Source organism: Chanodichthys erythropterus, chromosome 18 (assembly GCF_024489055.1).
Source record: "Chanodichthys erythropterus isolate Z2021 chromosome 18, ASM2448905v1, whole genome shotgun sequence".
Lineage (NCBI taxonomy): Eukaryota > Metazoa > Chordata > Actinopteri > Cypriniformes > Xenocyprididae > Chanodichthys > Chanodichthys erythropterus.
The window spans coordinates 14101736-14115753 of record NC_090238.1 but is presented as its reverse complement, the minus strand read 5'-3'; the positions used below and the strand labels follow the sequence as shown (position 1 = coordinate 14115753).

Here is a 14018-nt window from a genome sequence, read left to right as displayed (position 1 = left end):
GCTCTTGGCCCTCTTAAGTGTCTAGACTGTACGAAATTTTAAGAATGATTATTCAGGGCTGGGCTTGACCTCTATGAGTTTAACCCACTTTGCCTTCTGTAGGGCCCATGACTTAGGTCTGAGTCACTAACTAATAGCTTTGCCCTGCTGTATTTGGTCCCCCTGGGCCCTCAGGACTAATTACTTATCAGTCATTCCTCTATCATAGCATGGTGTAATTGTACTGGTTCCCCACCACTCGCAGTACGAGTGAAGTATCGAAAGGGAATGTACTCTGTTACTAACGTAACCTCGGTTCTCTGAGATACGGGAATGAGTACTGCGTTGCTAGCCATGCTATGTCACTGCACAACTCAGTGTCGTCGCTTTAGTCAAATAAACTAGAGGTCCTATGTTAGAATGCCGGTTATATAGCCAGATGACCCCGCATTTCGGCGGGCTCTGGCGGGCTTCATTGCCATAGGCTCGTGCAGCTCCGCTTCTTCGTCATTGGTTTGTTTTGCTCTAACTGCACAAATCAATGGCCGTGCAGTTTCACTGTTTTATTAAAAAAGGCCACAGTAATTGGAGAAAAGGTAGTTTTCCCCATCGCGTCTAGCGACACAGTACTCGTTCCTGTATCTCAGGGAACTGAGGTTACATTAGTAACCGAGTACATTTAGCACGACAAAAAAATATTTTTAAATGTACGGTTTATTTAAATATAACAATTCAATAAAACAGAACAGTCCATTTGTTTTATAAACACTTTTTATACTGGTTCATCCAGTCATTGCATTTGGTCCAAGTCCCGCAAACAAACAGTAGCAGCCTTTTACAGTTCCTCCTGAACTAAAACAATAAGATGCAGTGTTCAAGGTATATTGTAAACATAATTAGGTGATGGCCACTCGTGACGTTCTACCCGTAGCTGTTCACGTCCTCAGACTTTTTCAACGGCGAAATGAATCTGCAGCAGTCGGGTGGTACAAGTAAGAGCTCTGTAAGTTGTTTGCATTCATTATTATTGTAATGTTGTGTAGTTTGAGACATGAGGTAATTTATTGTCGTCTCTCGTGACGCTTTGCAAAATCATGTGTTTCAAAGGAGGCGTGGCTTTGGACAGCGCTCAAGTGTGGGACTCTAAACTGTATTTTATGTCTGGTTATTTTCAGATTAATTTTGCATTACTAACAGTCAATTATGGGAATTACATCAAAAATATACGATATAACAAGCTTCTTCACTAATTTGAAGCCGCAGGCATGACATTGCAGCAGTCAGATACAAGACAGCTCTCAAATAATTCGGAGTTTACAAGTTGTAATTACAGGACATGAATTCTTTTTACAAGTCATAATTTCGTAATTACAGTAATTCTGACATGAACGCACCTCTTCTCACTTTATTTCACTTGTGAAACCTTAAAAGAAAAGTTCCCCTTTAAACAACCTCATGGAATCAAACAGGGTTTTGTGTCCTTTACGTAATGCTTGTTAATATAATTATGCCTTAACAAAATAGCAGTTTTATGCATTTAAATGTAGTCTTTCTATCAGAGGAAAATGAACCAAAAATATCAATGACTGATATTGTTCCCAGAGACATACAAGTTTTGGTAAGCTTAGTTGCTCACTATATACAGTAGATCCCTGAGAATCATTCCCACCATTCACCTAATTCATAGTGACCATTAATGTATGCATTGTAGTTGTAGAATGGGGAAGTGCATGTTTACGTATCTTTAGACTTTAAAAAACAGCCAGTAGACAAGAAGAAAACACAAGTTTATTGACTAAAAGTACACTTTGTGTGTGCTTGAACTTTTGAACTTTTCAAACATTTTCAATATATTTCCATGCTTTATGAGGACAATTGTTTCCAAATTTATAGCGAACTTATTAAACAAAACATTAAGCATCTTAATCAGCAGGCGACATAGATAATTAATCTATTCATTGTTCATGTTTATTCATCATTCCACTTGTGTGAGCAGAAATCCAAATCTGAATCTATTTTGCCCTCAACAGCTTTCCTGCAACAGTTGGACAACTGTGCTGCTCTTGAGGTTGTCTGACCCTGTCAGATGAGCTCACTTCTCCCTTCCACAGTCAGTGCACAGGATGTCATCCCGCTGGGTGAGGAATCCACGGCCCACCAGAGACACAGAGCACTGCATACACGTGAAACACTCACTGTGCCACTGCCGCTCTTCAAACGAGATGTACTTAGCACCTGCCAAGCCTGGACACACACACATCGTTGTTTTACAGTCAAGTACGATGCTGATGAAATTCTTAATTTTATTTTAGAGGCGTATAAAAATAGCCGCGAGATGTAAAGAATGAAAACATACTAGTAATTGGCTTAGTGCAGCCCACGCATTTCTTGGCATACAGATTGCTGAAGCAATCCAGGCAGTATGGGTAGTTTTCTCTCGAGGTAAAGCGCTGGCCTGCCAGTTGTCTCTTGCATCCAATGCAAGTGAAACACTCGCGGTGCCAGGGCTTATCTTGATACGTGACACCGCCGGTTGTAATGGCCTACAGAATTGAAAGTGGATTTCAGTACAGCACAATAAGTGTTGGACAATATTGCACATTTAAAGCAATAGTTCACTCAAAAAATAAAATTCCAAGAAACGAGAAACTATTTTGAGGTGGCGATTTCATATGAATTTGAATGATGTGTGTAATATGGAAATGTATGATTTAAAAAAAAAAAAAAAAAAAAGTAAGCATGAAGATTCACCCCTAATTGTCAATGTGGCATAAATGGATTGACCAAAAGTCTAAGAATAAGATTATACAAATTCATATGAGTTAACCACCAATTTGCCAAAACATAAAATAGTTATTAATTATGTTTTCATCCAAAGTTGCGAATTTAACTTATGTGCAAAATTGGAATGGTGCATAACATATTTGCGAATAAAGCACCATTTTCATTCCATGTGTTCAGGAGAACAAAATAGTCGCTTCCTGGGAAATTGGCAGAAAATATCTGTAATAAAAATTGAAGTTGCTGTAGAAGCCACTGTGGCTCAATAAACGCTGTCATGTTATTTTGTGTTTGGAGGTGGATGCCTGTTTGGAAACGCAATCATGTCAGACAGTTCTGGAAGATTAAAATATACCCAACCAGCATATCTTCTTATCGGATAAAAAGTTACCTGCTTCAATTGAGTGCATGCTTTTTAAAAAATGCTGTGTTTTTGCAAAAATGCAACCTATTTTGGGTTCATTTTAAGCCAGCCATAAAGTAATTTTTAAACAATAGTTGGTTTGGATAAAACTGCCTAGAACATTGGGCAAACATTTAACCCAACCGCAGGGTTTGTCCATTTCCAACACAACTTGGGTTGTTTTTACCTTAGCATGTTTGAGAGTGTACGTTTTTTTTTTTTATGCAAACTTTTTGAATTTATGCACATCTTAGCATCTAGTATTTTTTCTAACTGCAATATCTTAAAATTCACATAAAAATAGTTGGATGGAAACTATTTTTTACTCATCTTCATTTGTTCCAAACCTATATGTACTGCTTTTTCCATGCAATTGCTATGAATGAAGGACAGAGCTATCATATTTGAAAAATTATGCAAAAGAAATATAAAATATCATAGAAGTACAGTAGTCAATACATTTCATGCACTGTATTCCATGTCTTTGGTGCTAAATGATGGCTTTGTGTGAGAATTTGGATTTGTTTGTGGTGCTTTTGCATGCTTTTTGAATCTCAAAATCACTAGTTGCATGAAAAAAATGACCAGTGCATTTTTCCTTTTTTCCCCAAAAATGTTTCATTTCTTTTTGTATTCCACATTAGAAATAAAGCCATACAGGTTTGGAACAACATGAGGGTTAGTAGGTGTGTTATTTTGGGGTGAACCACTTTAATGAACAGTAATATTGTTTTTCAAATGTCTGATTCCTTGCAAGCATGCAACTTACTTTTTTACAAGCACAGCATTGGTAGGCGAATTGCTTCTCAAAACAAGGGACACAGAAGTAATTGTTATCTTTAGGGATGAAAGACTTGGTTCCTATTGGCTGCTGACAGCGTTGACACAGAAAGCATGTCTCATGCCAGCTGTTCCCTTTGTACTCCATTTTTCGTGCTCCTAACACATGAGCAGAACACCACCTTTATACACTGAGATCCTTAACATTTCATTCCTCATTTTATAAAGTAAATAACTGAATATATTTTTCAAAAAATATAAAATACAAAGCATCCTACCTGGCATGATAGTCTTCTTGCAGGTGCTACACTTGGACGAATACTCATGAGAATAGCACTCGGTGCAAAGCATAAGGTCATCTTTAGCAGCAAATGGTTTTTCCACCAATGATCGACTGCATTTGGCACACTTGAAGCAGTTTTCATGCCAGTGCCGGTCCTTGTAGGAAAGGTCCTTCGTTATGCATGCAGAGAAAGTCTAGTTAGAAGCTTGCAAATCTGTTCTGACTTTCTGTCACTCATTTTAAGTCTTCATTAATTGCTCTCACAAACTTTGTTTTTGATTCAGTTGCATTAAAAAAGAATTAAAGAATTAAATGTACTGTAAATGTGTGAATCATGATGGCAGTAAATGTGTTCTTATGCCTACCTTACAGTTGCATCCAATTGGCAAAGAACACACCTCACAGCAGTTAGCAAACAGATTCTCATAGCATTTTGTGCAATATTGAGTGTCCTCTTTCAGGATGTATTTCTTTCCGAGCAAAGTGTCCTTGCAGTAATGGCAGTCAAATCGTTCTGCAGACATCGTTGTTTATGTCTTAAAAGCAGTAAACAGAACCATAAAAATGTTACAACATACTAGGCTAAAGCAATCAGAAAGGTGTCATCCTCGAAATACGAACTCCTCTTAAAATAGACACAACACGCTAAAATGATGGTCTCTGCAAACTAGGTCCCTTCTGTAGCATCTTAAACCACCTTGAAGATATCAGAAGAGCAGACTGCCATTTGCAATAGTGAGCAAAACTCACCTTCAGTGACTCAGTGGGCTTCTGAGGGGCTGCAGGGTGAGACGGCCAGTGATTGAGTGGATGCATTAAAATGACCCTCTATAAATACGATTGCTCTTATTAGCTGAAATCCCTGGGGAGATTGGTCCAGTTGCTTATCTCTGCACCTTTTATGGGAGTCCAATCACAACGCGTGCCTTATGGTCAAGATGATAAGTGAATGGTGCCACTGAAATGCTATTCCCTTTGTGTGCTCTTAAATCAGTGATTGGACTCCGAGGCCTTTGGACAAGTACTTTTCTTTACTTTTTTCTACTACTTTTCGTATTATTCCTGTAAGAGTTACAGAAATCATAATTTTAGCCAAATTAATTTGTGTCAAATGAATCTTTAACACATTATCTTCATAGTTACAATAGTTTGAGTCTCAAATATCAGTGAAATTAGCAATTATTCTGACCTCAGATATCTGATATCTTACTGTATCCACATCTGAGCCCTCAAGCAACTGCTGCAGGCTTAGAGAGAGTTGAAGCAAATGTTACAGTGGATGCCAAGCTTCTCTGTGACCACTAAAATTACTTTGAGTTGATTGGACCTATATTTACAAGAAATATGTAGCAATTTCCAAAGCTTAACAGGTTTCAAATAGGGGTTTCCGTTTCTGTTAAATGGCTAACTGTAAATGTCATCTAGAGTTGGTTCTTGTGTTGGGGCCGGGGTATACAGAATATGTATATGAAGAGTTCAGATGCAAAAGCCGCTAAACGTCATCTCTGTCAAAAATGAGATAATGACATGACAACGAATGCTTACGGCACGTAGTACACGTTCAACAAATCACGTGCTTCAAATCCTCTAAATCGCAGCGTCAGCCCATTCAGAAATATCGGTTTGTTGGCAAATGCCTCTAGACGCCACTTCCCTTTGGCAGCACAAGCCGCTATATTCCGAGAACCAATCAGAAGGCGCGAATCGAATCATATGATTCCGAGCGGTTTCGATACAGTGGCGTGCTGAGGATATTTTTTTAGAGTCAGATTCAGATTGAGATTTTTAAAATAAAAGATGGAGTACGATGAAATGGATCAGCCTGTCCTACTAACATTGAATGGCAGAAGAAAACGTTATTTACCTCAAAACTCCACCTGTGATAAGGCAAAATAGCCTACAGTGGAAGGCTCGGTCGCAATTGTATCATGCACTCATAACAGTTCTTCGTGCAGTGCCGTTACTTTGAAGGAATCAGATTTATTATACATAAAACAACAGCTCTATTTCGCCAAAGACAAAGTCAAACAAGACGCTTCTGTCTCATATGGAAGCTGTGCCATGTAAACGGAGGAGGCAAAAAGTGGAGGCTGAATAGAAGAGACGTGTTAGATCCCTGTGTAAAGAGGTTTGTCTATTGTTTAGTTTTTAAGTGATAAGTGCTCTCATCTTTTTCAGGGTTTTTAGTTGCATCTTTAGTGATTTTTCAACTATTTACCATGTCTTGTCCCAAATAGGTGGATTTAGAGGCTTTTGCAAAAAAAGTACGAGTGGATTTAGCTGGTTTTGACGCAAAAGAAAATCGAACTTGTTAAAAACCAATAAATTGTCGAGTGACATTTTTGAAAAAAAGTTATTTTATTCACTAGCTAATAACCTTATCATTACCTTTAAAATGAAACTCCTGAACTTGATTGTAAAAGCCTGGTAAAAAATGTTCATTTTAAAGAAAAGAAGTCTTATGGATTTAGAGGGTTTTGCATTTGAACTCTTCATATGTTCCATCATCTTAAAGTAATTTGCTGCGTCTGAAATCGAATACTTTCCTACTATATAGTACGCGAAAAACAGTATACGAACAGAGCAGTATGTCTGAATTCATAGTATTCAAAAAACAGTAAAGTATCGGATGACTTATTATTTCCGGCGAGATTCTGAAGTGCGCATACGATGGACACTTTACTATCCCATGAGGCCACGGGAGAGGATTTGTGAATGTAGTTGAAGGGATGTAACTGACGCTGGTACTGTCATGTGACAGTAACAATATGACGGATGTAGTACGTCCAAAGCCACTGGGTGGCAAGCCTGCGACCTTTAGCCAGAAAAGCGTAACGGCTAATGCTAATGCTCCGCCTCGGGTGGTCCGCAGGGAAGGAGACCAGAGGCCGTTTTTTGAAAGGAAGTCAAAGGATGAGAGGCTATGCTGATTAAACAGCTTTTGTGGGGAAATAGCTAATCATTTAATTAATCGACTGCCTGTTCGCTAATCTTCAGCATGTTTACACTAAACAATACTTTTGTTGGGAACTATATGTAGATTTTAGCTTGATACAAATTTATTTATTATGTTGTGTAAAAGCCACTGGAAGGCAAGCCTGCAACCTTTAGCCAAAAAAGCATAACGGCTAATGCTAAGGCTCCGGCTGTGGCGGTACGCAGGGAAGGAGTTTTGAACGGCGGGCACTGATATCACTGCCATTACACAATAGGCTGAGAGGTGCCGCAAGTGATTAAGTTAGCCTTTACCCTTTCTCCATTGGTAAGAGATACCCTCTCTTCTCCCTATATTATACAATCACTGGTACGTCTGGATTTCATTCATACTATATTCATACGCATTCGTACTATGTAATACATACTTTTTCAACAGTTATGAAGTAAAATTAAATTCAAATGTAATACCTACTCAGTACGTGATTTCGGATGCAGCTATTGTGTTTTTTAAAAGGGGTTTTGGTTAAATGTCTGAAAAAGGTTTGTGGGCAAGCTCAAGATATTTTCACATTTTATGAAATGCATCAATAATGCTTTTACTTTTCATGAAAAGCGTTTGCTAACTAAATGGGACTGCAGAGGTCGTCTGTGACATTTGTAACGAAGCGGGACTGAGGCAGAGATCCATTTGCAAGCTTTTATTCAAAGTGAGCATAGTCGTACAGGCTGGGTCGATCAGGGGCAAACAGGAACAGCAAGGAACAGGCAGAGTCGTAGTCAGAGTACAGGCAGTAGATCGAGGCAGGCGGATATCATTCACAGGTCGGTATACAAGGCAAGAGTCAGGACAGGCAGCAACGGGTCAATAAACAGGAACAGGCAAGATCAAACACGGGTAGACAGGAAACAAAGAAACGCTCAGAAATGACACACTGGGAAATCAAGACTTCGCCCACTGGTGGTGTGAGTGTGAGTCCTTTATAGTCCTGGTAATGATGTGCAGCTGGGTGTGGTGATTAGTGTGGAGTGATTGTGAAGTGAGTGCAGGTGATAAGCAATGGAGGATCACGGGAAATGTAGTCCGGGATGTGACAGGAACAGACGTTTATCATGACATAACGCCCCCCTCCCGGAAGGCGCGTCCTCGCGACGTGAAGGAACAGCTAGGGAGGGGGGGTGGGTGCATTGGAGATCTAGTAGCAGCCAGGAACGGGATCTCCAATGCAGCCCCTGGAACTCGGGCAGCCACGGTGGGTCAGGTGGCTCGGGCGGCCATGGTAGATTGGGTGGTTCAGGTAACCACGGCAGGTCAGGCGGCTTGGGCAGCCACGGCAGGTCAGGCGGCTTGAGCAGCCACGGCAGGTCGGAGTCCATACATGGCCTTAGTGGCCTACAGTCCATTAATGGCCATAGGGGTTTATAGTCCATGGGCGGCCCTAGCAGTTCGGAGCACGCTGATGGTTGCGGCCGTGCAGGGTCCCCACCCACAAGCTCCCCACCCTCTGGTATATGGCCCCCCCCCAAAAAAGTTCTTGGGGAAATCAACGGTGGCCATGGTCGATTCGTGGACAAGGAGCTCGTGGGGTGCTGGCAGGGCAAGTAGCACAGGTTCTGGAGCGGACTCGATGGCTGGAACACCCCCTATGTTCCTTGACACCAAAGGGGCGGCCATCTTGCCCGTAGGCACTGGCGAAACAGCCATCTTGTCCATCGCATCCAGAGAGCTGAGGTGCGTTGCAACCGGCGAACTTGAGTGCGTTGCAAGCGCAGCGGAGACGTGACGTGACTCTGGGCGATCAGCGGAGACGTGACGTGACTCTGGGCGATCAGCGGAGACGTGACGTGACTCTGGGCGATCAGCGGAGACGTGACGTGACTCTGGGCGATCAGCGGAGACGTGACGTGACTCTGGGCGATCAGCGGAGACGTGGACTGGTGTTGCTGTTATGGGAGCCGCCATCTTGTGAGTGTCCTTAGGCGCGGCGGCCATTACACAGCCAGCCGAGGAATTGCATTCCTCCGCGACACCCACAGTAAATGGAGAACCAACTAACAACAGAGCATAGTCCATAAAACCGCAGAGTGATGAACGCGGTCCCTCTCGTCTTAATCTACTCTGGAGAGGTTGGTTGACGCCATCACAAAAGAAGTCAATCAGAGCACAGTCTGGTAGATCAGAGAGGTAAGCAATGTTCAAATATTCCTGCACATATTCCTCTAGTGATCGTGTACCCTGCGTACTCCACAACAATAATTGAGCAATGTCCATACCGTTTATATGCTCTCCGGGAAAGCTGCTGGATCGTGGTGGCGGCGAAGTCTTCTGTAGCGAAGCGGGACTGAGGCAGAGTTCCATTTGCAAGCTTTTATTCAAAGTGAGCATAGTCGTACAGGCTGGGTCGATCAGGGGCAAACAGGAACAGCAAGGAACAGGCAGAGTCGTAGTCAGAGTACAGGCAGTAGATCGAGGCAGGCGGATATCATTCACAGGTCGGTATACAAGGCAAGAGTCAGGACAGGCAGCAACGGGTCAATAAACAGGAACAGGCAAGATCAAACACGGGCAGACAGGAAACAAAGAAACGCTCAGAAATGACACACTGGGAAATCAAGACTTCGCCCACTGGTGGTGTGAGTGTGAGTCCTTTATAGTCCTGGTAATGATGTGCAGCTGGGTGTGGTGATTAGTGTGGAGTGATTGTGAAGTGAGTGCAGGTGATAAGCAATGGAGGATCATGGGAAATGTAGTCCGGGATGTGACAGGAACAGACGTTGATCATGACAACATTAAACATCATTAACAAGTTAGTTTGCCCATGTAATCTTTAAGGTATTAGGTTAGTTAATTTGGCTTGCTGTTTACTGAGGAGGGGCTCGATGAAGCAGCTTCAACTCGAGCTCTGATACAATAAGCCCACCCCCCAGTGAATAAATATAGGATATGATTACATAGGGCAAGGTACCTGAGATGAAGGTGGAGTTGGGGAGGTGGAGGGATGCTGGAACAGCTGAGACCGAAGAGAGGTAAGCAGCTGATTATATACTCTGGCTGTTGATTGGAAGATTAGATGGGCTCGCTCCGCCTTAAATTACGTTTAGCGTAACCAAACAGTTCATGGACCCCATAGACTTCCATAATTTGGGGAAAAATTTTTTTTGTAGTTCTTTGTGTTCAAATCAGGCTGTTTCAAATTCAAACTTTCAGACAAGACATTTTTCACACCAACATCCCAAGACTTCTTTTCTGTTTTCTTTCTTTATTTTTTATTTATGTATGTCTTATTGCTGTGATGCCTGTTGAAAGTTTGCTGTAATCTAATATATACATTATATGTAAAGAACCATAATAAACAGATGCATTTTGTTTGCAGTATTTTGCACTTGACACTTGAACCACATTCAACTAATTAAAAATGTGTTTCTGAGTTTGTAGTCATATCATTTATCAAGAGTATGAGAGAAATGATCTTGTGCAAAAATAGCTCTGAAGATCAGCAGTTAAAGAACTTAATCCATCATGCATGCATAAAGGGAGGTCCGTCTATTAGAGAAAGCAAAGATCAATGCTACCTTAGTTTTTCTGCAGTTTCTGGCTCATATAATCTGTTTCAAATCCTGTTGATGAATGAACAGAACTGCATTTATTTCTTGGTGATTTATTCAGTGTGATGACATTCAGTTTATATGATCCTTCTTGCAAAAGTGTCTTGTAAAGTGAAGTGTCCTGGATGCCAAAAGTGACAGTTTGCAGAACTGCATGCCACGATTACGTAACTCTTGACAGCAGTATTTTGAGTCTCATTATCTTTCCCAAGCATTCATGTCTGTCTTTTCGTTCTCTTTACCAGGTGTCAACATAACCTGCTAGATGTTTGAACTGATGAACATCCGTCACCAGGGGTTTTAAGCTCAGAGCACAGCTGTTGCGACCATAGTTTAACCTCCAACTGTGAAGTTAGCAGCTCATCTCAGAATAAACAAACATGGACAGACTTTTGGTTGCTAGGCATCCCAGAGCATGCAGCATGTTTGTCAGAAACTCGACAAGTAAGTCCAGATAAAAATGTTTGTATGTTTATACGTGGTTTGAAAGATTAAGAGAAGGAAATGTTGGCGAGGAAAAAATCTCTTTATATAATTATCTGGAATCTTTTAATGGAAGTAATTGGGATTTCAAAAACATAACAATTTACTAATGTTTCTAATATTTCTAGACTTTTACCATTTTATGGAGGTTATGACAGCAAATGATGAGCTGCAGCCAGAAACATATTCTAAGCAAGTACCTGAAAGCAAGCACTTTTAGCTTGTAATGCATCAGTGCTTTCTAATTCGTTTTTTACTTTTAGTTATTTTAGTACTTCAACTTACACTTTTTTTCAGTTAGTTGCCAAGAGAATATTTTTCATTTTCATTTCAGGCTTTTAAGTTAAACATTTTATTTCAATTATTTCAATTACCAGTTATTTTTTAGTTAGTTTTAGTCTCCAACCACATTGAAAATCTGATATTTACAATCCAGTTTAAATATTCAATTAATAGTTGAAAAATAATTTAATAATATGATGATGAAGGATGTGCTAACTTTAACAAACATTTTTTTTTTTTTTACCTTTTACTGAAACTAATGGCAGTAACAATAAGCCCATCTTACTATTGTATACTTACAAACAGTCTATTTAATCTGTTGTGACATATCTGCTGTAAAATCTGCTGATCTGACACTGATTATAAGAAGGCATCTCTTCAGCTACTTCATTCTCACACATTCTACTCAGGACTAAGATGCTTAACAAAGTGTTGACAGCATAAGTGGAGTCATTGGGTTGAGATCAGGTGGCCTTCACAGCAATAAGTGGTCTCACACCATTCAGCTTCTCTGAGTTGACGATTGCCTTTCCCAACTGCTCCGAGCAGACAAGCCTCGGCAGAGCTCTCAGTTGGAAATAAGATAGGCTTGGTGGACAAAGAGACAAAGAGGCAAAATCACAAACCCTATGATTTTGCAGAACTGTACACCCCTTCAGGGACCCTGAGACGCTCTCTCAGCTATGCCCAGGTGGGATTGATGGAGGACAAGGTGACAGGATATGCAATAAAAGCTGATTAACTTGTAGGACACAGAGTTCACTAATGCTTACTGCAAAATTTGCAGTTATAAAGTAGACTTTCACATTTTCTTTCTGCTACCATTGTGCTAGGATGCTCTGTGTAGTTGCCAGGGTGTTGCTAGGCAGTTGCTAAGGTGTTGTTAGCATGTTTGCTAGGGTGTTGCTTTTTGGCCCTCTGTCACAGGTGCACACAGAAACAAGATGTTAGGATCCAAGTGCAGCATATTTTATTGGGCAATCCAAAGTCAAAATCCAGAGAACAGGCAAGGGTCAAAATCCATATAACAGTCCACATAAAACAGAAAGCCAGAGGGAACAAAAGTGCACGTAACAAATAATATAACAAACCACCACCAAGGACAGAAACAACTGAGTATAAATAGACAGACACTAATGAACAAACACAAAACAGCTGAGTGCAATGAAATGAGGATAATGAGTCCTGGAGGTGAAATTGTGGGTAATGAAGTCCAGACAGGTGACAAAAGTCCATGTTGGAGTGCCCTCTGGTGGCTAAACAGGGCACTCCAACTCATGATCATGACACCCACCTCAAGTCTTTGATATAACAACACAATCTCATGTCAATTAGTAACTATTTTACTTTTTGCCGAATTGGTGGCTAATTTGTATTAATTCATATGATCTCATATGTACATTTTCATACAATCTGCTTACGCCCCAATTATGGTTTATGTTTAGGATTGTTATGTTGTGTTAGAGGAGGACCTTTATACTTTTTTAAAATAATCATGGAGGCCAATGTGAAGACGAGTGGCCGAGGTGAAGCCAGGGTGCCGGAGGACTGAGGCACAGCTGGTGGGACTAAGGACCAAGGCGGAGCCAGAGGGAAGGCGGAGCCTGACTGAGCCGAAGGGGTAAAGGAATGAAGAGCAGCTGAAGTATTGAAAGTCTGTGGCACAGGCAGAGCGACGACTGACCAAGGTGGAGCCGGAAGGACGAGGGAGTCCCAGTGGAGCTTTAAGGACAACAGACCCAGGTGGAGCTGAGCGGTCGAGGAACCATGGTGGAGCCGACTGGTCGACGGGCCAAGGTGTAGTGACAGGCTCAGCTGCCCATGGTGGAGACAGGGGAATCACTTACCAAGGCATAGCTGGAGACCAGAAGACCCGAGGCGGATCCATGCAGCAGAGTGAAGTAAACAGAGGAGCCAAAGAACTGAAGGGAGCCAGCGGAAGCAGGGCTCCACCATCCTCTTCCACATCCTCATTAAATATTACAGAGGCCGTCCTCAGTGGTAGGAGTGTGGGCGGGGCTCAATTCCATTCCCTCAAATTCCACGAGCACACCCACTGAGACAGACGGAGTTGCCTTTCCAGACGGAAAGCCTTTCAGACTTTCCAACAGGCTTGGGCTTCAGGTGATGATCAGCTCAGCCGTTGTCTGTGGTGCTGGCATTGCAGCAAGCTCTGGCATAGGCTCCGTGTAGGGTGTGGGAGGCAGCTGGCTGGGCTCTGGATCCGTAGTGGGGTTGGTGATGTTCTCCTCAGTGGGGCAGATAGTGAACTGTGATCCATTGTTCACCAGCACCCACCCTCCAAATGTGACGAAATTCCCCAGAGGACCATCACAGCCAAAGCGTGCCTTGGATTCGTGTAGTGGGTGAGGCACACCGGGTCTAAAAATTTCCTCAAATTTCCAAAATGGTCCTCAAGGGTTTGCTCTTCTTGCTCTAAGCAGAGAAGGCGGACTGCTGGGAAGTCCATTATTATAGACACAGCAG

The 14018-nt window shown here is 41.7% G+C and overlaps 1 protein-coding gene across 1 annotated transcript; it reads right to left on the bottom strand.

Annotated features, from left to right (window-relative positions):
• Nucleotides 1-1975: 1975 nt before the first annotated feature.
• Nucleotides 1976-4750, bottom strand: fhl5 (four and a half LIM domains 5). Its single transcript, XM_067367191.1, has 5 exons — nt 4592-4750; nt 4222-4396; nt 3933-4102; nt 2336-2522; nt 1976-2223 (listed from the first exon to the last, which is right to left on the bottom strand). Exons 1-5 carry the CDS (start codon nt 4748-4750, stop codon nt 2072-2074), a joined length of 843 nt encoding a protein of 280 aa, XP_067223292.1. The 3' UTR covers nt 1976-2071.
• Between the last annotated feature and the right edge of the window lie 9268 nt (nt 4751-14018).